This window comes from Pan paniscus, chromosome 14 (assembly GCF_029289425.2).
Source record: "Pan paniscus chromosome 14, NHGRI_mPanPan1-v2.0_pri, whole genome shotgun sequence".
Taxonomy (NCBI): domain Eukaryota; kingdom Metazoa; phylum Chordata; class Mammalia; order Primates; family Hominidae; genus Pan; species Pan paniscus.
In genome coordinates, this window is record NC_073263.2 from 34882441 (window position 1) to 34907733 (window position 25293).

General features: G+C 34.4%; 1 protein-coding gene across 3 annotated transcripts in view; it reads left to right on the top strand.

Annotated features, from left to right (window-relative positions):
* NBEA (neurobeachin) overlaps window positions 1–25293 on the top strand; it is a 707824-nt gene that overhangs the window by 386814 nt on the left and 295717 nt on the right. For all 3 annotated transcript variants that reach the window (XM_008952234.4, XM_008952238.4, XM_063595707.1), the window contains exons 36-37: window positions 346–454; window positions 3613–3779. In XM_008952234.4, coding sequence (XP_008950482.4) covers window positions 346–454; window positions 3613–3779 — 276 coding nt within the window. The remainder of the gene's footprint in view (window positions 1–345; window positions 455–3612; window positions 3780–25293) is intronic.

The following is a 25293-nucleotide window of genomic DNA, read 5'->3' on the forward strand; positions in this document are numbered from 1 at the left end:
GAACTTATCTGTGAAAAATTACCTCTAAGATAGTGACTTCTGTTGTATAACCATTTGAAAACACTGCAACCAAAATTTTTTATTTTTGAGTAACCTATCTTAATTGAATTAACTGAATTGCTGATTAACAAGACACACTATTTAACAGAGGAGTTGGTGCAACAGTTTTATGACATCTTTCTATATTTCACATTTTAGTGAATCATAATTTAAAATATATTAATTTTATATCTAGCTTTTTCTAAAACTTATGTATATTTGAAGTACTGAAATCTGATTATTGAAAAAAAATGGACTAACTAAAGCTATTAAGAATAATATTTCTAAAGGTATTTTTCTTTTTAGATTACTGTGCCATGCTATGAAGGACCATATAGTCCGTGTTGCAAATGAAGCTGAGTTTATTTTGAACAGACAAAGAGCCGAGGATGTACATAAACATGCAGAGTTTGAGGTAAGGTTTTGGGAGTAGACTAAATTCTGCCTTTCTGTTATAAGCCAAAAATCACCTATCTGTGACCTTACATAAGAAGGTTTTCTTAAAAGGAAAATTTCACTGAAGGCATTTCTGTTCCTGTTTTTTAAAAGCTTTAGTAAATGTCAGACAGAGTACTAATATATTTTCACCCCATTTACAGCATGAAAACATTCCTTCTGCCCTATATATGCCTAACCATTTGGTAGACTGAAGTTATTCTAACCTACTCAAGAGTAAATGCAAAAAATAATTTATAATGCAACAATTTTAGTTATTTTAAGCTAGCAGAGATTTACACACCAATAGGTAGATATGAGTATATGATACAGTTATATGAATAAACTCATATAAGATTCAAAAAATCTTTCAATTCTATGTTTTATACATAACAGTTATTTATTATTTCAGTTTATTCCATTTACAAGACAAAATAGGTCCCAGAAATATTTATGTGCCCTGGTGTTTGGCTTAGTTGGACTTGAAAGTAATAAATGACCCACCAATTTATTCTCCTGATACAACAGGCTAACAAGTATGGTGTAGCTAGAAATCAGAGCCCACAATTCTAGTTTTGATGAGGTTTTTATCTCAGTAAAGCAGCTCTGTGAGTCATACAAGTTGATAGACTAGGTCTAGTGATCTCTGACCTAGCTGGCTGAAAAGCATGAGACAGGAAAATAGCCGCTGTTGCTTTCAAACACATGACCTTTGCTTCATTTGGTCAGAAGAGGCACAAGACAAGCAGCCACTTGTCTTGTGAAATTGCAACAACTGTATTCTGAGAAAGATACCAGATATTTTTAACTTCGATAAAAGTATAGTGATCTTTAAGTGTTTATCAAGGTGAAGTTTCATATTAGTAAATAAGATTTGGAATCTCAACTGATTTCCCTGCAGGATCAGTTTTGAGTCTCTTGTATTTCCACTAAGAAAATCAAGATAATTTGTGAGGATATAAGCAGATCAATATTTGTCATGTGAAAACATTTAAAATAGATTTTCAAGTGGCTAGATATTAGTTATGAGCTTTAACACGTTTAACCAAGGTGACATTAAGCCAAGGGCAGTGTTTCTCAACCTTTTTTGTTGTTGTTACTGATTCCCTAAGGAGTCCTTTTAGACATTTTGCCTAATTGGCCTCTCATCCCAAAGAAATTTTATAATACCACCCATAGGCTGTGTATCTGTTTTTGTACTTACATACATTTGTGTTTTATGTACTGAAATAACAATATTTTTATCCCCCACCCGACACACACCAATTTTTCACTCTTAGGAATGAGATTACTCTCGTTGTGGGTCATCTTCCCAAGGTGATAAGAGGTTTCCAAGGAAACATGAAGACTTAGTGTTTTTTAGATTTTATAAACATAAAATATAATATTAATGTAAATGTAATTTTGATTATATTGCCAATGTTATTTGATGATTGTACCTTATTTTTTTAACCTGAAATGTTTATATCTCTCCTTTTTGGGTTAGAGCTATTGATATGTGTGTGTGTGTGTGTGTGTGTGTGTGTGTGTGTGTGTGTAGTTTACACAAAGATATCCCTTTTAAATTGTAAAAGATTTTACAACTCATGACATTTTGCTAGAACTTTTTGAGGAATTTTTCTGTCCCCCATATCAGCCTATAATTAGGAAGAAAAGTATATTTGGTTTTAGATGGGTACTTCACAGTTAAGTTTTTTTAGTTAACTACTGTAATTGTTAAGGAAGAAAAATGAAAATTTAATTTTACTCTCCAATGAGCTAATGAAATATTAACCTCATTACTGAGGCAGATCATTGTACTAATTGGTGATTCCCTGTACAAAAAGATAAATTGGAAAATGAATTAATCCTTCTTAGATTACTGTAGGGTTATTTCTCCAGAAGAGATTACTTGTGGTAGTAGTGTATATCAATAGATAAATGAGAGGAATATGTTCAAGTACCTTCCATGAAATAGATTTTTGCATAGTAATGATGAATGTGAACTAGTTCTATTTATTTTATCAGATGTATGACACTTTTTTCTTCCTAGTTATATTACTTGTATTACACATTTATTAATGTTAAAAGTTATAGTCACACCACTCTGTATATTTATTGTAGTTTTCTGTATAAAAACTACAAGAAAAAGAATCAAATTTATAATTAAAGAAATATTTCTCTTTATGTTTACATTAAATATTTTTAATACAAAAAATGATCCATCGATAGCAGTGTTGCTAACAAATGTGAGAATGAATACATGTCAGATAGCGGACATGACAACTGATAATTATGGGAAAAGGGAGGTAAGAATAAGGTAGTAGTTCTCATGAAACCCTTTGAACACATTACATTTTAAGAATATGGAGGGATCATAGAAAAAAATCTTGTCTCAGCTCCTCATTTACAAATATGAAACTGAGTACATTAAAATATATGGAATTTGCATATTTTGTGAATTAAAATCTAGGTCTACTGAATTCCTAAATGACTACATTTTCTTCTGTATCACATTACCATTCATGAAATGGAAAATATAAATTAAATGACAGATTTTTGATTCATATGTAATTATCAGGAACATACCTCTTATTTTAAGTGAGATATACTATATTGGCTTGATAAACAAGTAGGTTTACATTTATAGTAAATATTTGTGCTTCTAAAATACATGAAAATTAGATTCTCAGAATTGGAAGAAACCATGAGTCTTTAATTACTTCAATGTTATTCAAATTATTTTACATATACTTTAGAAAGAGCACTTTTTTTTTTTTTTTTTTTTGAGACGGAGTCTCGCTCTGTCGCCTAGGCTGGAGTGCAGTGGCGCGATCTCGGCTCACTGCAAGCTCCGCCTCCCGGGTTCACGCCATTCTCCTGCCTCAGCCTCCCGAGTAGCTGGGACTACAGGCGCCCGCTACCACGCCCGGCTAATTTTTTGTATTTTTAGTAGAGACGGGGTTTCACCGTGTTAGCCAGGATGGTTTTATATTTGAAAGGTGACTATATGTATTCTTTAGAACAAAATATCAAAAGATTACATTATTTGAGTTTTAAAAAATTGAATTCCTGTTACCCTTTAACTTAAATGTATATCATCCTTACTTATACACAGTAAAAAGTTTATTATTATGCATCGTTTGTATTTCTTTATAGTCACAGTGTGCCCAATATGCTGCTGATAGAAGAGAGGAAGAAAAGATGTGTGACCATCTTATCAGTGCTGCTAAACATCGAGATCATGTAACAGCAAATCAGCTGAAACAGAAGATTCTCAATATTCTCACAAATAAACATGGTGCTTGGGGAGCAGTTTCTCATAGGTGAGTTATAATAAATTCGAGTAAATAATAATTCATAGGTTAATTATAATAGTTGGTAATAAAAATATGGCTACAAATTTAAAAGTCATTTAGAAAATATAATTTAAAATATAAAAAATTACTTGAAAAATTTCCTGAAATCTTTAATAATTCTTCATCAGAAGAGTTTAAGGGAAAACCTAAACTTTTTATAGTAGCTACAGTGGAAGTTATTTCTACTTTATAATAATATGCAACATAATACAAAATATGGTTAGGCAAGTATTTTAGTCTACTGTTTCTCATATGTAACATGGATGTTTAGGTATAAGAAGTGGCTCTTTTTAAAAAAGAATCTTTTAGAGTCAACGCTTCCTACTTATTAAATTTATATCATTCTTTTTTATACAGAAACATATATAAGCATATACTACACAGAAATAATATGTTCTTTTAAAAAGTTTTCTTTCATAATTTTCTATTCAGTCTTACCAATGGAAGATTTTCATCTCAAATATGATTGTTTATGACAATATAGTACAACTAAAACCAAAATTTGGTTGTTTATAAATCACAAATGTTCTCCCTAAAGTTTTGTGGACATACAATTATTTTTGTTGTTGTTGTTGTTGTTATCTATACAATGAAGTTTTCTGGAAAACTAGAAGTGAAACAGGTCACTATATTTAGATTGCTCATGTTCTTCCTTTTTATATTTTTATGTTTTTTGACCCCACTAAATGTTTTTATTAAATCTGTGTTTGGCAGAGTTTATTAAATCTGTTTGACAAAATTGGCTGGTGAAATGTAAACGGGATACTACTAAGAAGAGCCTTGGTAAAAATGATTCTGTTGACCTGGTGCAGTGGCTCACTCCTGTAATCCCAGCACTTTGGGAGGCCAAGGCGGCTGGATCACCTGAGGTCAGGAGTTTGAGACCAGCCTGGCCAACATGGTGAAACTCCATCTCTACTAAAATACAAAAATTAGCCAGGCATGGTGGCGGGTGCCTGTAATCCTAGCTACTCAGGAGGCTGAGGCAGAAGAATTGCTTGAACCCAGGAGGCAGAGGTTGCAGTGAGCCGAGATTGTGCCACAGAACTCCAGCCTGGGTGACAGAGTGAGACTTTGTCTCAAAAAAAAAAAAAGATTATGTTAGAGAAAAACACCTAGAATATGAGTAGGATGGTATTTAACCAACTTCCTGGGATTATGAGTGTAAGATAGATTTTTTAAAACTTTATTATTTTTGGATTTAAGGTAAAATTATAACATATGTCTTTAAAATAGTCAACATTTAATATTTATCATAATAATAGCAATAACCCATGACCTCTAATATTTATTATTTGTTGTGTGCGAGGGACCATACTAAGAACTTTACATGGATTATTTCCTTTATCCTTGAACATCTTTATTAAGGGTGACATTGAGGTATTCTCCATTTTACCGGGAAGAACCTAAAGCTGAAAGAGGTTAAATAAAACTTACATAGTATCACACTGCTTGTACAAATAGAGGCAGATTATGTCAGTCAGGATGCTCCAGAGATATTTATATTCATTAACTAAATTTATTTTAAGGAATTTATTCATTCAATCATGGGAGCTGGTAAGTCTGAAATCTGTAGGACAGGCTGGCAGGCTAGAAACTCCGGCAAGATTTCTGTGTTACAGTCTTGAGGCAGAATTTCTTCTTCTTCGGGAAACCTCAGCTTTTGCTAAGGCCTTCGGTTGATTGGATGAGCCTTTCCCACATTCTTGAGGGTAATATCCTTTACTTAAAGTTAACTGACTGTAGATTTTAATCATATCTACAAAATACCTCCACAGCAACAGTTAGACTAATGTTTGACCAAACAACTGGGCATTATAGCCTAGCCAGGTTGACATAAAATTTAACCATTAAACACACTAACAATAACCTGAGCATTTTACCCATCTACAGACCTTGTCTCCCTTTTTGTGTTAGCTGAATTGGGTTTATCTATTAATACTTACTTATATGTAGTCAGGACTGTAACATTATATTGCTAGTAACGCAGCTGGTATGATTCAGGATATTGCCTTAGCTGTATAAAGCAGTACATGGTTCGGGTTTTAATTATTTCCTTATGTAATTAGAATACAGCTAAAGGACAGTGACCTCCATAGCAGCAGTCATGTGGTAACATGTCAGATGCGTCCTGTGCTAGCTAGTCAACAACCTTTCTGACATCTCATTAGATTGACAGAAAGCATGGCCTGAGCCCTCAGAAGAGCAGGTGTCTTCTTTCCTGCACATTAGTTTCTACTGCCAACTATCTGAAAAAAAACACACAATATTTTTATGATCATTTACTAACTGTGTCACTGAACTCTAAACCTTTAAGCATAGGTTTTGTTCTGTTTAATTCTCCTTAGTATTTGATTAACTAATAGGGCTCAGTCATTGGACCTCTTCTCTTTTCTATCTTATTCACTCTCTAGACAATTTTATCTAGTCCCATGATTTAAAAATACTACTAATATGTTGATAACTCCAAAATTTATTATTCCAAGTCCAGATCTCTCCCGTCGCCAGGTCTGTGTATTCATCTGCCCACTTGGCATCTTCTAGTTGATTAGCTAATAGTCATCTCACACCTAACATATGAAAACTAAGCTTCTAATATTTTCTTCCAAACCATTTTCTCTTATATTTTTCTCCATCTCAGCCAAAGGCAACTCCATTCTTACTGTTCCCGAGGCCATAAATGTTGCTCTGTCCTTGACTACTGTTTACACATCCCACATTGAGCCCTTCAGCAAATCTTACTGACACTGCCACAAAATATATCCAGCTTTGACTGCTTCTCACCATTACCTTGGATCACCTTAGTCCAAGCCACATCATTCTCACTTGACTTATTGTACCAGCATGATATATAGTCTTATTTTTATATTTCACTTGACTTATTGTACAAGCATGGTATATAGTCTTTCTTTTTATATTTTTCCCCTGTCCTCCTAAAGTCCATTCTCAGCGCAACAGCCTGAGTGACTCTTATTAAAATGTAGATCCCTCTGCTCCTGTGCTTAGAAACCTCCACAGCTGTACTATGCCAGACTGTAACCGCTAGTCATGTGTGGCTATTCAAATTTAATTAATTAAAATTTAATTTAATGAAAAACGTGATGCCTCAGTTGCACTAGCCAAATTTCAAGTACTCGGTAGCCACATGTGGCTGGTCGCTACCATAGTAGTTATCACAGAACCTTTCCGTCATTGCAGAAAGTTCTTTTGAATGCTTGCTGCAGAGGTTTAGCATTCACTGAGGGGGAAAATAAGATCTCGTAGTGACTTATTAGGCCTTACATGGTTTAGTCTTTGTTTGTTAACTCTTCAACCTCCTCTGCCAATACTCTCCCCTTGGTTCTTTTTGTTCTAGTCACCCTGGCTTCTTTCTTGCAGGTCATGTTTGCTCTGTTTAGAATGCTTTCCCAAAAAGTTCATTTGGCAAACTTTTTCATTTTCTTCAGGCCTTAATTCCAAATGATACCATCTCAAAAAAAAAAAAAAATCATTCTCTAGCCACTCTGTCTAAAATTTTACTCTTCCTCCAAATATTTTATATTGCATTTCCCCGCTTTTCAACATCTATTACTTTGATACTAAAATTTCATATATTTTACTTATATATTATTTTTATTGTTTTGTTTTCCAATAGCATGTAAGCTTCATAATGTAATAGATTTTTTGCTCTTTTATCCACAATTGTATCCCCAGCACCTAGAATAAGCCCTGATGCATAGTAGGTGCCAAAAAATTTGTGAATAAGTTAATGAATAAACACTTGGTGTATGCCCTTTTTTCAGTGATGATACCTATCATGGAATAATAGAAAATAAACTAGTCCATTGGGAATAATTTTATATTTTATTTAACTTTATAAAATGCCAAAAAGTACTTATCCCTGCATGAAACCAAAGTGTTAGAGCCAGCAACACTCTAAAACAGGTGTTTACAAATCCAGTAACATTTTACATAGAAAAGTTTATATATTCTAACTGGAGTCACAAGTTCCTCATAAAGACAGGAAAATATTTTAACAGCAAAAGTTGCTTTTGAATGCTGTTTATTCTGTGAATGTTACAGATTTGGTTTTTGTATAAATTATCAACCTCTATATATTATACAGTGTATGTTTCTACTACAGAATAACGCTCTCAACTTGTAAATGCAAGAAAAATATGTGGCCATATTTTCCATTGCTAATCCAATGGGATTAATACAATTGTGCATGTAAGAATATTTATGTCATACTTAGGAGTAACTGAAAAATATTCTTCCATAGTAGAGTGACCGTTGATTTTTTGTTTGGAGTTCATCCTACTGAACTTCTAAACTGTATTTGACAGTCTTCTGTGAACTCTATTCTTTTGATCTCTTGTGTTTCACCGTTACGTCTGACCTCACATCCTGCCATGCATCTTCTCAGCCCATGGCTCACTCCACCACAGCCACCCTGGCCTCTGTCTGTTTTGTATACAGGCCAAGCACTTCCTCCTTTTGTATGCTGTTCCTTCTGCGTGATATACTCAGATAGGTCTTTGCACAAGTGTTTCCTCATTAGAATGGATTTCTCTGACCTTTCTATCAAAAATTGCACACCACATTTTTCCCTTCATCACTCCCTAAATTTTCTAAGCTTTAATCTTCATAGCACCTATCACTTGGCATATAATTTAGTGTTTAACTATTTTTTTACCTGATATTATGGACTTTCATTTACTGGTGTGTACCCAGTGCATAGAACTCTGCATATAATAATTGTTCAACACATAATTTAAAAATTCGTGAATCCATGAAAATTTCCATACACATGTATCATGGCACTTGTGTAGTTAGCATGTAAGCTAGTTTTGATAAAATATTCTTTCCACATAGAATTTGAGCTTTATAATCAACATTAAGAGCTCAATTACTTACTAGCTGTATGACTTGTAAGCTGTGTGATCTCAAACAGAGAGGTTTTTTTGTTTTTCTTTTTTGTTGGTTTTTTTTTTTTAACTTTTAAGTTCAGTGATACATGTGCAGGTTTTTTACATAGGAACACGTGTGGGGGTTTGTTATATAGATTATTTCATCACCCAGGAATTAAGCCTAGTATCTGTTAGTTATTTTTCCTGATCTTCTCCCTCCTCCCACCCTCCACCCTGTCATAGGCCCCAGTGTGTGTTGTTCCCCTCTATATGTCCATGTGTTCTCATCATTTAGCTCCCACTTGTAAGTGAGAACACGTGGGATTTGGTTTTCTGTTCCTGTGTTAGTTTGCTAAGGATAATGGCCCCCAGCTCCATCCATGTCCCTGCAAAGGAAAGTTTATCATTTTTTGTTATGGCTGCATAGTATTCCATCATGTATATGTACCATATTTTCTTTATACAGTCTATCATTTATGGCCATTTTTGTTGATTTCATGTCTTTTGAACAAAGATTTTACCTTCCTGATGTTCACCTTTTCACATTCAGAAAATGGGATCAATAGTTTCTACTAAATTGAGTTACATTAATATGAAAAATTGAAATACTGTGTGCAAAATGCTTAATATAATGTCAGACACAATAGATATCCAATGCTTATTAGTAGTCTCTTCTTTTTTCTGTTAGTCTGCTCTTTGCAAAGACCCTTTTAAAAATATTTTCTGTCTGCTCAATCACTCCTTAACTTCTAATATATAGTTGTAATATGTTGATTTTATTTGTTTTATCAACAGATAATTCTTTTTTTCAATTGAGATGGAGTCTCACGCTGTCACCCAGGCTGAAGTTCAATGGCACGATCTCGGCTCACTGCAACCTCCACCTCCCGGGTTCAAGTAATTCTCTTGCCTCAGCCTCCTGAGTAGCTGGGATTACAGGCACGCACCACCACACCCAGCTAATTTTTTTATATTTTTGGTAGAGGCGGGGTTTCACCATGTTGGCCAGGCTGGTCTTGAACTCCCAACCTCAAGTGATCTGCCCACCTCAACCTCCCACGGTACTGGGGTTATAGGAGTGAGTCAACACACCTGGCCTCAACAAATAATTCTTGAGCTTCTATTTGTGCAAAACAGATATACTTTCTCCCCAACTGAGCTTATAGTCTAGTAGAAGAGATTGATATTGAATTAATAATTATAGAAATAGGCCAGGCAAGGTGGCTCAAACCTGTAATCCCAGCACTTTGGGAGGCTGAGGTGGGCAGATTACTTTGAGGTTAGGAGTTCAAGATCAGCCTGGCCAACATGGTGAAACCCTGTCTTTACTAAAAATATAAAAATTAGCTGGGCATGGTGGCGTGTGCCTGTAATCCCAGCTACTCGGGAGTCTGAAACAGGAGAATCACTTGAACCTGGGAAGCAGAGGTTGCAGTGAGCCGAGATTGTGCCAGTGCACTCCAGCCTGGGCAACACAGCAAGACTCTGTCTCAAAAAAAAATTATGGAAATAAAAGATATAAAACTTTGGCAAATGATAGGATAGAAAAGTGCCCCAAGTACTTTGAAGGAGCACATAAAACAGAGGAGCTTTATTTTAGATTAGGGAGTGAGGAAAGACTTGTTTGAAGAAGCTGTGTTTAAGTAAAAAGATGAGTAGTGCGTCTTTAGCAAAGGGTGGCGTGTGAATCATTCAGAAAAGAAATATTACAAAGACTCTGGACTTGAAAAACAGAATGAACAAAAAGGAGGGTAGTTTGGAGCTTAGTGAATATTGGGAGTAGTGGCTTGAGAGGAAGCTGGAGAATAACATGAGCAAGATGATTTAAAGTCCTGTTCAATCACGTTAAGGATTTGTGACTTTATCCTAAGTAGCATGAAAAGCAAAGAAGGATTTGAACAAGAGAATAACATGATCTGATTTATGTTTTAACAACATCAGTCTGGCTGTTATGTGAAGACACATATGCAGGATAAATAGGAAAATATAGACACTTTATTTATAGCTGAGTTCAAATGTCACCTATTTCTATAGCATCCCTTGGCTTTCTCTTATCTTTTTTAATACTGCTTCCCCATATTTTGTTGTTGTTATCTGTATTGAAATTAACCATGATATATCACTTAATGTTTTATAGCCATGTGAATGTGCCTGTCTCTTTCAACATACTTGTAGCTTCCTAAGCATAGGAATTGAATACTAATTATTGTTATATCCCTGTTATCAAATATATGTTAAATATGAAGGAATTTCATCCCTCTAATTTTCTACTTGCTATTCTACCAAAAAAAAAGTTTAGTTATAACATAAAATCTCTTTTACATCTATCTTTGGATTCAGTGGTGGGGTCGGTTCTAACATACTTTAGCATTTGAATTAATAATATTGATCTTTATTTCTGTGTTGAGGAAAAGCTATGAGAGATCCTTTAACATGCATATTTCCAGATTCAGTGTTGTTAAATAATGCTCAATGTATATAGTTTTTCTTTGTTTATTTTAGCTTTTTGGATATTTCCTATTGCTTAAACTACGTAAGCCATACAGCCTAAATTTCAGTGAACAGGGTTTAATAACCCCTTGAGTTTAATAGGCGTGTCTGTGTGTGTGTGTGTGTGTGTGTGACATCTCAGTTTTTATTATTCATTTTCAAATAAGCATTACTATTGTTTAGTTTTCTGGTAAGATGTTGGGAGCACAGCTATGTATTGACGGTAACTATATTGATACTTCCATTGGAATGTCTTATTTTCATCCTAACAACTGTAAGGAAGACATTATTTTTTCTATTTTACGGGTAAAAAATGTGAGATTCATAGAGATCAAATGTCTTGCCCTGTATTACACAGCTAAGTAATAGAGACAGGAGTAGGATTTGAGTCTAGATTGATCTGACCTAAAGCTTGTAGTCATTTCAATGACTAATTACTGATTATTTTATTGATTATAAAAACTAGCCATTAGAATAATGAAATACAAAGAACTGTGTAATTAAGAAGAAGACTGAAGACTTGCAAATCTGGAGCTTTAAAAAGTATTCTTAGGTTTCCTAAATCCAAGGCCCAAACTGAACTGACTTTGGAACTGCCACCCACTGAATGCATGGAAGAACCTGTCTGAACCTAAAAGGTTCACCTGACTTCCAAAACAAAAATAAACAAACATCCTAAAGAGGAAGTTAACATGATCCAGTGTACTACAAGGTAATATTATAAATGTCCAGGATACAATCCAAAACTACCCAATATACAAAGGAAAATCTCACCGTTTCTCAAGGACAGACTTAACAGATGCCAATCCCAAGATGACTGAAATGTTGAAACTATCAAAGACTTAAAAGCACCTTTATTATCATCTTCCATGAAGTAAAGGTAAATACTTTTTAAATGAATAGACTGATAGATCTCAGCAGGGAAATAAAAAGTATATAAAAAAACAAAAAATGAAAAATCCATCACCTGAAATGAAATATTCACTGGATAAGCTCAATAGTAGAATGAAGATGACAGAGGAAAGAGTAAATGATTTTGAAGATAGATGAACAAAATTTTATAATTGAAGAAAAGAGAGAAATCAGATTGAGGGAAAAATTAACAGAGCTTCAGGCACCTCTGGGATAATATCACACAAAACGTCTTAAGTTTGAACACTGAATCATCAGAAGAAGAGGAGAAAGAAATTGGTACAGAAACATTATTTACAGAAAAAATGGTTGAAAATGTATCAAATTAGGTGGAAGATGTCAAGTTAGAGACTCAAGAAGCTCAGAGATGACAAACAGTATAAATACAATTATCCAATTAAGGCTAAATCTAGACACATCATAATTAATCTTCTGAAAACCAAGGTAAAGAAAAAATCTTGAAAGAAAATACAGGAAAACACAATATGTTACATATAATAGACAACAATTCAAAAGATAACTTTTTTATCAGAGTTAAATGGAGGCCAGAAAAATAATTGGCAACCCAGAATTCAGCATTCAGCAAAAATATTCTCTAGAAATGAAGGCAAAATTAAAACATTCTCAATGAAGTATTAAGAGAATTCTTCACTAATCAAAATGTTATCAAAGAAATTCCAGACGACCTCTTTCAGATAGAAGGGGAACAAAAACATAGAACTTGGGACTTTAAGAATGAAGAAGCGTTCTTTGTTTTGTTTTGTTTTTCCCACAACAGTGCAAAGACAATCTAGTGGAGAAATGATAATCTTTTCAGCAAATAGTGCAGGAACAATTGAACATCCATGTGCAAAAATCGGAACTTGACCTGCACTGCGGACCATATACAAAACTTAACTCCAAATTGACCATAGACTTAAATACAAAATGTAACACCATAAAACTTCTAGGAGAAAACATAGGAGAAAAATCTTTGTGACCTTGCTTGTTTTGGGCAAAGAGTTATTAAATACAGTACCAAAAGTCTGATCCATAAAAGAAAAAATAATTAAAAACATTTTTTCTGTGAAAGACTGTTGAGAGAATGCCACATTCCTTCAGACTGGGAAAACCATAGACTGGGAAAAAATACTTTTAAAACTTAACAATGAGAAACAAATATTGTAATTAAGAAAAGCAACCTAAATATTTTAACAGATGCTTCGTTACTGTAGGCAAACAGATCAGTGGTTTTCAAGGGTTAACACCTGAGGGAGGATTTAACTAGAAAATGGCCACATGAGAGAGCTTTTCGGGATGATGGAGCTGTCCTATATTTTTATTGGGGTAGTGGTTTTATGTCTGTATGCATTTGTCAAGATTTATACAATTGTAAGTCAGAATGTGAATTTTACTATATGTAAATTTTAAAATGTTTTAAAACTTTAAAAAAATACATGGCCTGGAAAAGGTTTTATAGGTGATTATTCAGTTGTCAACACTAGTATTTGTCACAGTCTGCATTATATATTTATTGTAAAGATTTCCATCAAATATTATTTAATTGTTGTTATAAAGATAAATAAGTTACAGCTCAGATTATCTGTTATTTCTATGCAAACACTATTATGTTGGTCATTGAGTCTCAAGACCATAAATTGGATTAGCTTTCTCTATAGCTATACCTATAAATAGGTTAATTTTTACTAGATGTATTTATATATGTGTGTGTATGTGTATATGTGTGTTTTATATAATCCTAAATTAAATTTACCATTCTCTAATAAAGATTATGAATTATTAAGATGAGAAAAAAAACTTTTCCCAGCAATTTTTATATAATATAAAATGTCCAGGTTTTACCTAGGAATGTGCTCTACACTCGATGAATTATAGTTGTTACAAGTATATTGACAGTTATTGAGTTAGACTAAACAGTCTACCAATTGTGATCTCAGTAACACCGTGAGATCTAAGATGACTCACCCATGCCCACCAAACAAACATGCTTAGGAAATAAATATATTTACATCGTAGATTATATTTTTAATGGCTATAAAGCTTCACAGAAGGCTATGTTATAGTTTTATGAGAGCTATGTAAATGTACATAACAGGTTCAAATGAGAACATGTGTTCTTTGATTTCAGTTTGATATTCTACACTTCCAAAACAAGAGTTCTTAAACTCACTGTTTCAATAATTTAAAGTCAAAATAATAATTTAAATAAATTAGAATGAGGGTTATAAGCACAAAATAATAACTTAAAGTGACATAAGGTAAGCACTAAAAGTAAGCAATGACTAGGTGGAACTGTAAAGTAAAAATTATATGCTTTTTCAGCAAATTCTGGGTTTAGAATATTCTCATGCAGTCTATTCACTTTCACTTCCTGGTCCCACTCCTGTTTCCCTTATCTTCAGACCTTCACCGTTGCCATTTATGGTGGATGTGCACTGCAACCACCATACTAAGGCGTTTATTTAAATCCAGTTTAATTTGCTCCTAGCCCCTCCATGGGGCTGGTTGGTAGAAAATTTAATACCAGTTATTTATAGAGCCCCAAACACATACACACTCCAGGATTAGGTAGAAATTTTAATAATTTTACTGGTGTAAAGCCCTGGGATTCTTATTTCACTCTGGACTCTAGGAGCGTGTTTGATTTCTTCTTAAAGGTAGGTCTGTTTCTGGCCAAAATGCTACATTAGTTTCTATACTAAGGCAAGGAGCTGTGGTACCTATGGCATGGCTATATGGGTTCCTGCCATTTCATTAAAAGTAAATGTACCCTATCACTTTTATGACCCCTTTCTTATATTACCTTCCTAGCCTTGGAATTAACTACTTGAACCCTGATTACTTCAATTTCCTCACCCCAAAGAGCCTTCCTGTCCATCCTCTCTTCTAGATTAGTTCATCTGCTAACAGTTCTTATATCTTTTGAGAAGATAAGGGAATTCTCAGGTCTCCTGAATTCAAGATCCTGCTTGTTCTGAAAGGGTTGGCATAGGATGAAGTGGAAATTTTGCTTATTTCTCTGATCCATTTCGATTCCCTGGCTTCCCTTTCTAGAACCATCCTAAAACATCTATCTGATTCGAAGGTACTATATAACCATGGAACAATTTTTTCTTCTCCCTTGGATATTTGAACCTCTGACAGTTAACTCATCATGTTCTAGCTAAATGATTAATTCTAACTGTTCTAATGAACAGAAAACATAAATCTCACTTTAGGTGGAATCATTGTGACTTACTGATTGAATAACTAGGAAAGAATCAGGAATGTTGCTGTCATCCTTCATTGGGTGAATGGTGGTGCCACTCTTGGAACTGAAAAATGCAGAAGGAACTGATATACAAAGGAATATGATTATGTTGAGTTTGCCTTGCCTGTGGCATGTTCTAGTGGAAATGTCTACCAGGAAGTTGAAAATAGAAATAGCTCCATGTGACATGAGGTCACTACTTGTGCATGTGATAACCTTCTCAGACATATCCAAAACATATTTCTCTTATGGCCAACAAATTTCATCTCTCCCATTTTCCCAGTGAAGGGCATCTAGGAAACATCCTTGATTTACTTCTTTCCTTCAGCCCTTTCTCTGCCTATACAACCCATATACACAAATAGTCTGTCAGCAAGTCCAACAACACATGTAGAGTATATGCTTTCTTCTTCCAAGCACTGAAAATAGTTTGAAGATGGGTTCTTCCAGGGCTGTGTCTTGCTGGGTGGGTTCACCAAGGCAAAATAACAAGGTAAATATTGAGATACAAGTAAGGAAGTGGTTAAAATAATAGAGTGTACTTAATCTGAGATAGTTAAAGAAGGTAAGTAAAGAAAGAAGGGGATTGATGAGCAGAAAATTAAGAAGTTGAGGAAACAAGCATCAGTGTTTTAAAAGGATGGGACATTGTAGGATGTTTGAATTTAAGATTCAGAAATACAGCAATTAGTACAAGATTGACAACTCCAAAATGTTGTCATGAAAGTGATTAAGGGGGATTGAAGATCATGGTAATCAGGAGATTATGAAACTAAAAGGATGGAATCTTCTGTTGATTTACCCAAGATAAATCCAGGAAAGGAAGATTGTCAGCATCTTCTAAAAGTCTTCAGTAAATAAGTGAAATGGCCTGTGAGGCTGACAGATAATCCCAAATGAGGAGAGGTATAAGATGGTATTGCCTGATTTAACAGGAGCCTTAAAAGAATCCCATCTCAAAGTTCATCTTCCTTAAAACAAAATATAATGCAGGTGCAAAGGGAGAGGAGTTGAAAATATATTACGGAATAACAGAGCTTTAAAAGCCAGTCAAAATTCTTTGACCCTGATAGAACTCTAATACAGGTCACATTGGTAAGAGTAACTATTTAAAAGCACTTAGTGATGTAGATCAATAATGATTGGATGGGTCAGCACCAAAAATGTCTGTTATTTGACATGAAGGAAATTAGGCAGAAACCTCTATGAGCCAGTTCATTGCCGTCATCATTTCTGATGCATTTTTTCTAAAATATGTAGATTTTTACAAATTAAGATAATTAGTAAGTCAGAAGTACGATACTTTGTAAAATGCCTAATACATAGATTAGAATTACATGAAACAACAAATAATGATAATGAAGAAAATCAGCATGTAAATGTAAAATAACTCTCACAAATATTAAACTACTTTTTCAGCAACAGAAAAGTCATTAGTTTTAAAATAAAAATTAGTTTTTGGATTCCCTACATTAATGAAACTGCTCCTTGGCTTACAAATGGCATGACATTTAAAATTTTTGACCCATTTGCAACAAACATCTGTAGTTAAAGTGAGGCTATCACAGTCTCTTAGTCTATAACTTAGCTGCTTATTAAAATATACATCTACCAAACCAAAAAATGTTTTTCAAAAAGTAACATCTGGAATCTTGTCAGATTCTAAGGCATTTTTGTTGAAATCATTGAAGATGGAACATTATTAGGCTAGTGAGATAAATTTCTTGACACTTGCTGCGATTTTTGTTTTAGAAGCTTGCTTTTTGGTTTAGATATTTTTATTTATATATCATCACATTTTCTAAAACAAAATGTTCTACTCAAAAAATGTTTGGAAAATTATGAAAATATATGTTAAAAAGGTTTAGAAATTTGAATTCTGACCGCCTTTTTCTCTATAAATATCCTTTTTTTATAACAACATATATTTTTGTTTTTCATAAGTGAAGAGTAAATTGGTTTACAGTTATATTGTTCTATATTATATGCACACTCAAATTGTATGCATTAGATTGTGGAGCATTTTCTGATATTTGTGCTCACAAGTAGGTTAGTGTCATTTGTCAGTAATAAGGCTTGCCTGTGTAGTTGGAAAGTGCCATTGCCCTAGAGTGCTGTATTTTGAAGTCATCTGTCATGGATACATTGTAGAGAGAGAAGACTATTTATGTTTATGGCATTTTAAGTAACTGAGTTAAAAACCCTTTGGAATATAGAGAAATGGCTTGTTTACTGTCATCGCTGTTCACTTAATCCTACGACCTTGACATGATAGCATTCCCATAAATCTCCCTGTGGGTAGATCAATAAAACAGATGAACATCAAAATGTAATGATTGTTTCAGCTTTAGGAATTAACTATGTAATGGAATAAATATAAGCCAGTAAGCAGTATTACAGAAACATTCTATTATACCAACCCCTTTTTCTAACAGATAACACTTACTAGAACATAAGGAGTTATTATATATTGTATTTTCTGATAATGTTTGCAGTATCTAACAGATTATTATATATTAAAAAAAGAAAATAGATACAAGTAATATGCATATTATGACTGGATTTTTAAATAGCAGTTTAAAATTTTTGGTATACCTATGATTATAAAAATAATGAAGTTAGGGTTTTTTTTGCAATGATGTTTTAATATAGCTTTATTTTACATTGTGTTTTTATTGTATTATATCTCCATTGTTAATTTTCTCTAGTTCATTCATTTTAATTTTGTAATTATAATTCCTCAAACATAAATTTTTAACTACAGTACGTTCCTCTTTCCCCCAGTGTAAGCAGCTACTCAGGTATTCAGGAAAAAAAAATTGAGGAAATTGGAAAACTGAAAAAATAATTAACACATCACACTAGGAAAAATTAATGGATGAAACTTAAGGGAATTAACACTCAGTCCTCACTATACTATATTCCAGAGTCCATGTCCACACACAATAGGAAAATACAACTTAGATTCAACAGCCTCTGAAAAAGTAAATACTATGAGTACTCCCATTGCTTACATAATAGATCTGTAAGATAAAATTATTTTAAAGCAAGTTACATTTGCCTCTTACCAATTTTCATATGTAACAAAAAAATGGCGATTTAGTTTGGTGTAGTAAGAATCTCTATTCTTTTTGAATGAGATTTTGTACTTTGCATGATAATGATACATTCTAAATACTAAAAGTATGCTATATAATGTGAAATCTGTGAAAAATCATAGAATTTATGCTTTATATAAAGATTATTATAGAATTATTATTATAGAATTATGTCTAACATAACTGTAAAGACCCTTATAAGCATTTTTAGTAGCTACTTAGGTAGAAACCTAACAAAATGAGAGTTTTGAAGCCTGTCAGTAAAGAAAAACAATATTACTATGATGTATAAGTCCGCAGAAAAAAAGATGGTAGAAGTATCTTTACTAATTTAATCGTAGACCATTAACATCTTCCATGAAGATAAGGTGGATATGTGTCAGTAAATAAATGGTCAACTATTTTACTTTATGTTCAGACAATTGAGCCCCAGGAGTATTTTCTTCTATTTTAACAGGCTTTCAAGTTGATATAAGTCCTAAAAATTTGATTCATAATTTCTCTAGAAGTTACAAATTGTAATATCTCCTTGTGCATACTGTTAGAAGCTGTTGTTGTTGTTGTTTTTTTTCCAACTGGTGTTCTTTTCTATTACCATTATTCAGCAAATAGTTACCAAATTGTAGTCAAACACTCTATTGATAAAGATACCATTCAGAGCTAGGGAATAGAGTATTACACAAATAGAATTTTTATGCCTGTTTTGAGTCTTAACATAAGTCTAAAAAATTAAATACATCTGGCTTTTGGATGAAGAAAGACTTTTGAAGTCTAGGCAGTAAAATATGCCAAATATAAACTATCACACTGGCATTTTTACAGGTTGTAAACTAGACTTATCCAACTGAATAAGCTAAGTGTTCTTATGACACTTTAATACACATTACTAAGCAGTAAGTTAACATGCATACGAAGTGGACAACTAACAAAATACCTTGTTAACTGATTTAGGATCAGTAATTAAGTCCGCATAACTGATGGATTGTTAAAATTTTCACCTTTTATTAAATTTGATGTGTTATGGGCAGAGTTATGTGAATATTGGTTCCAAGTATTAATGCTTCCAGGGGCACTTAAGTGAAGAGGATTTTGTAATTATTTTCTTGAAAAGAATCCTATCTGTTGATACCTACTTTAGTTTAAAGTAAAATATATGAATCAATTTCTACTATGTAATTCGTTATCTTATATAGGTCCTTTCAATCTATATTAATAATAAAACTTTCTTCCCAGGTAAATTCCAGCTATTTCTAATTTACTATCACTCACATTATTTTACGTTAAACTTCAACTGTGGTCAACCCAAATTTGATCAATAAAATAGTAATCATCTCATAAAGAAACCTAAATATACTCCTGTCTCAGCCTTTTTGTGACTGGTCTGTGCTATTCTGATTTTGGTGTATAATACAGGACATAAAGGAATAAAATACCTGTCAGATTTGTCACTTTTCATTGTTTGAATTTCTTCTCTATCTCTATTCTGTCCCACTTGAGATCATGCCAATAAAATATTTTTTATTTTGAAATTGCAATCTCATCCATCTTCACACAATCAAAAATTATTTGTTTTTATTTCATTTATTATAAATATCTTTACTATTATTGATACTACTATTGTTCGTTTGTTACTTCTTGAAACAATCTATACTCCAGATATTTTAAATGGCTGTCTGAACGATTTTTAACATTTAACACGAATATTATTTTTAATACACAGTACCTGCCACTTAGGCTTGAAGATTAAAAACATGCAAATGTAAGTAGGTGTTAGTTGTTATTATGTCATTCCTTGTTACGTATTTACCAAATGAGGCAACTTGTTAATGATATAAAAATATTAAAATATCTAAATTATACCTAAAATCTAATATATATTAACTCAGTTCAGTATATTTTTTTCTTTCAGATGCTAAGGTTAGAAAGTGTGGCTAACAAGAATCCTCTATTCTAGCCTCTGACCAATTAACAAATACAACCAAACCATCTAAGGCACACATCAGTGCTCCGAAGTGTTTGCCTGCATTTTCTTGTAGTCATTTTATAGCTTTGGGTTTTAACATTTAGGCCTTTAATACATCTTTAGTTCCTTTTTTTATATAGTGAGAGATAGGAGTCCTGTTTCATGCTTCTGCAAATGGATATTCTGTTGTGCCAGCACCATTTTTTTTTTTTTTTTTTGAAGAGAGTGTGTGTTTGTGACACTGTTTTTGAAAATCAGTTGGCTGTAAGTACATGGATTTGTTTCTGGGTTTCCTATTCTGTTCCATTGGTCTATGCATCTGTTTTTATACCAATACCCTACTCTTTTGAAGTTAGGTAGTGTGATGCCTGCAGCTTTGTCCTTTTTCTGTAGGATTTGCTTAATCTATTCAAGCTCTTTTAGGGTTCCATGTGAATTTTAGGACTTTTTGTCTATTGCTGTGAAAAATGACATTGGTGTTTTGATAGGGATTGCTTTGAATCTGTAGATTGCTTTGAATAATATGATGATATTAACAATGTTAATTTTTTCAATCAGTGAGCATTGGATGTCTTTCCCTCTGGTTATATTTTATTTAATTTTGTTCATCAATGTTTTGTAGTTTTCCTTATAGAGGTTGTTCACCTCTTTGGTTACATTGTGAATAGGATTGCCTTCTTGAGTTTTTACTCAGCTAGTTCATCATTCCTGTATATAATAAACACTACTGATTTTTTATGTTGATTTTATAGCCTGCAACTTTACTGAATTTATCAGATCGAAGAGGTTTTTGGTGGAGTCTTTAGGTTTTTCTAGATATAAGATTATGTCATCTGTAAAGAAGGATGTTTGATTTCTTCTTTTCGAATTTGGATGCCCATTACTTTTTCTCTTGCCTGATTGCTCTGTTCAGGACTTCCAGTACTGTGTTGAGTAGAAGTGATGAAAATAGTCATCCTTGTCTTGTTGAGACTTATTTTGTGTCATAACATATAGTCAGTCTTGGAGAATGTTCCATGTGCTGATCAAGAAGAATGCATATTCCATAGCTATTGGATGAAATATTCTATAAATGTCTGTTAGACCCATTTGGTCTAAAATACAGTTTAAATTCAATTTTTTGTTGTTGTTGTTAATTTTCTGTCTAGATGATCTAACACTGATGTAGGGTGTTGAAATTCCTAACTGTTACTCAACTGGAGTCTATTGCTCCCTTTAGATAGAATAATTTAATAATAGTTGCTTTATATATCTAGGTGCTCCTGTGCCGAGTGCATATATGTTTAGAATTGTTATTTTCTCTTGCTGAGTTGGTCCCTTTATCATAATGACCTTCTTTGTCTTTTGTTTTTATTGCTTTTGACTTAAAGTCTGTTTTATCTGATATAAGTATGGCTACTCCTGCTTATTTTTGGTTTTCCTTTACGTGGAATATTGTTTCCCATTCCTTTATTTTTAGTCTGTATGTGTCTTTGCAGATGAGATGAGATTCCTGTAAGCAGCATATAGTTGAGTCATGTTTTTAAACCATTCAGCCAATCTATATATTTTAAGTGGAATGTGTAATCTGTTTACATTCAAGGTTGTTATTGATACATGAGGACTTATTTCTGTCATTATATTAATGGAGTTTTGGTTGTTTTGTATATCCTTTGTTCCTTTCTCTCTTTTATTGTTTATCATTGTGGTTTGGTGGTATTCTGTAGTGGTAACATTTGAGTTCTTTCTCTTTCTTATTTGTGTGTTTAGTCTACCAGTGGATTTTATACTTTCAGGTATTTTCATGATTGGAGATAGCATTCTTTTGCTTCCAAGTATAGGACTCCCTTAAGTATTTCTTGTGAAGCTGGTCTAGAGGTGATGAATTTCCTCAGCTTTTGCTTGTCTTGGAAAGACTTTATTTCTCCTCCATTTGTGAAGAATAACTTTGCTGGGTAAAGTGTCCTCAGTTGGCAGTTTTTTTTTCTTTGAATATGACATCTCATTCTCCACTAGCCTATAATGTTCATGCTGAGAAATCCCTTACCAGTCTGATTGGGGTTTCCATATAAGTAGTTAGATGTTTTTCTTTTGCTGTTTTTTGAATTCTTTCTTTGTCTTTAACTTTTGACAATTGGACTTTAATGTGCCTTGGAGAAGACCTTTTGAAATTGTATCTCTTTAGGGATCTCTGAGCTTCCTGTATCAGGATGTCTAAATCACTTACTAGACTTGGGAAATATCCAGCTATTATTTTCTTAAATAGGTTTTCTGTCTCTTTTGTTTTCCTGTCATCTTCAGTGACACTAAAAATTCAAATATTTAGTAGCTTTGTGATGTGTGTTGTGTTATGAGGACTTTGTTTATTATATTCTTTTTTCTTTATTATTTTCTTACTGGGTTATTTCAAAATATCTTTCTTCAGGTTCTGAAATTCTTTCTTCTGCTTGAGCTGGTCTATTGTTGAAGCTTTCTAATGTATTTTTTATTTCATTCCATGAATTCTTCAGTTTCAGGATTCCTGTTTTGTTTGTTTGTTATGATACCTCTTTAGTAAATTTCTCATTCATATTCTGAATTGGTTTTCTGATTTATTTGTATTATCTGAATTCTCTCATATCTTACTGAGTTTCTTGAATATCATTTTGAATTCTTTCTCTAGGATTTCATAAATTTCTTTTTCTTTGGAATTTCCTGCTAGACCATAATTTTGTTTCTTTGGAGATGTCGTATTTGCTTGCTTTCTTCATGGTTCCTATATCCTTATGTTGATATCTGCACATCTGGTATAATTGATGCTACTTCTAATTTTTTTAATTTGCTTTTGCAGTGGAGGATACTTTTATGAAGATGTGTCTGTGGTGTTTGTTGGGTAGGGCACTTTGGCCTGATTCTGGGTGCATGCAGTAGTGTACTCTCTATATAATTTCTTAAGCTTTAAACAGCATCAGTTGTATCTATGATTTCCTCAGCAGCTTAGGGTGTGGTTGTTTGTGGAGGCTGTGGTAAAGTTTTGTTGGAGATGGAGATGCCAGGTGGGCCAGTCCTTTGGGCTCTGTGGTGGCAATGGTGGGCCAAGTCTGCCTGTCTTTGGACCCCTATCTGGCATAGGCTAGTACCAGTTGTAGCAAGTCCAGGCATACCAATTTTTGAGTTTCCAGGTGGCTTTCTTGGGTGCCAGCAGTGGCAGCAGAGGGCCAGGTGGGTAGATGGGCAGATTGGCTGGTCTTTGGTTCCCTGGGCAATGGGCGTGGTATGAGTGATGGTGATAATAATGGCAGGACAACCCTCTGGCTCCCAAGTTGTCTATGCTAGCATTGGCGGTGGCTGTGACAGGCTGGGTAGGCCCGTCCCAGGCCTGCAGATGGTATATTGGAATAGGTGCTAGCTGTGGTGGTAGTGGCAAATTGGGTGGGCCCATCCTTAGGCCCCCATGGGAAGTACTCAGGTGGCAACAGTGGTGGACAGGGCAGAGTGATCTCCAGGCCTCCAGAGAGTGTCCTTGGGCACTGGGGAGGGCAGATCCAGGCCAGCAGGACCTGTCCTCCAGTATCCTGGTGATACATGCATATGCTGGCTGAGGTAGACAGGGAGGGGTTTTTCCGCAGCCCCCCAGTGAATTGCTTGGATAGGGATAGCAACAACTGCACTGTGGCCTTTCTGCTGGGGAGGGAGTGGTTGCTTTCAATGTGCAGCACCCATAAGCAGGGAGCTGGGGAGTGTGCACTTCAGCCCAGGTAGCAGCTTCGTGTGGTGGTGTCTATCCTTAGCACACATAAAAATGTGCAGTGGCACCATTTCTGGGGGCAGTGGGGATGCTACCAATGGCTTGTGCTTCAACTCTGTTGGCAGCAGCCAACAGCGTGGCAGCTGTGGGTGAGGGATGTCAGTGGAAGCCCAAGGATGTAGAGATGCAGGGGCTGTTGGGCCACAGGGCAGGATGTAGTCTAATGGAGACTGGGCTCTCAAAATGGTGCCTTGTTGTAGCTGCTCAGGCCTCAGGGGTATGTGGGATCAGTTTGAGCTCCTTTTCTCTGGCAGTGTAATCACATTGTTTCTAGGCAGCTTCTTGTTTTATTATCAGAGCCTCCAAGGGCCAAGGGACTCGCCTGAATCTAGGATTGCAGGAGTCCATGGTGGGAATGTGAGCCACTGGGGGTCTCTCACCCTTTTCCCATACTGGGAAGCCTTTCCAGGCTCCCAGCTGATCTCAGCTGAGTGGGCTGCCTCACATCCCTCTCCCTCCTTGCCTTAGGTGTTTCCTGTCACCTCTCTATTGAATTCCAGTGTTCTCTCTTAGATGATCTGTTGGAAGTGTGATTATCTACCTGCTATTTTGGTTCTTCTTTGTGGAGGCGGCAAGTACCAGATGCCTCTAGTCAGCCATGTTAAAGCCCCACATAACACATATTTTAATGTTATATGTGTTATATACTGTATTCTTACAAGAAAGTAAGTTACAGAAAATGTAATGTTATTAAGGAAGTAATGGCCAGGCACGGTGGCTTACACCTGTAATCCCAGCACTTTGGGAGATTGAGGCAGGCAATTGCTTGAGTCCAGGAGTTTGAGACCAGCCTGGGTGACAGGACAAAACCCCATCTCTATAAAAAATACAAAAATTAGCCGGGCATGGTGGTGCATGCCTGTAGTCCCAGCCATTCAGGAGGCTGAGGTGGGAGGATCACTTGAGCCCAGGAGGAAGAGGTTGCAGTGAGATGTGATGGCGCCACTGCACTCCAGCCTGGGTGACAGAGGGAGACACTGTCTCAAAAATAATAATAATAATAATAATAATAATAATAACGAAAACCTAAGAAAGAGAAAATATATTTATTACAAATTAAGTGGAAGTGGATCATCATAAAGGTCTTAATTTGTATCATCTTCATGTTGAGTA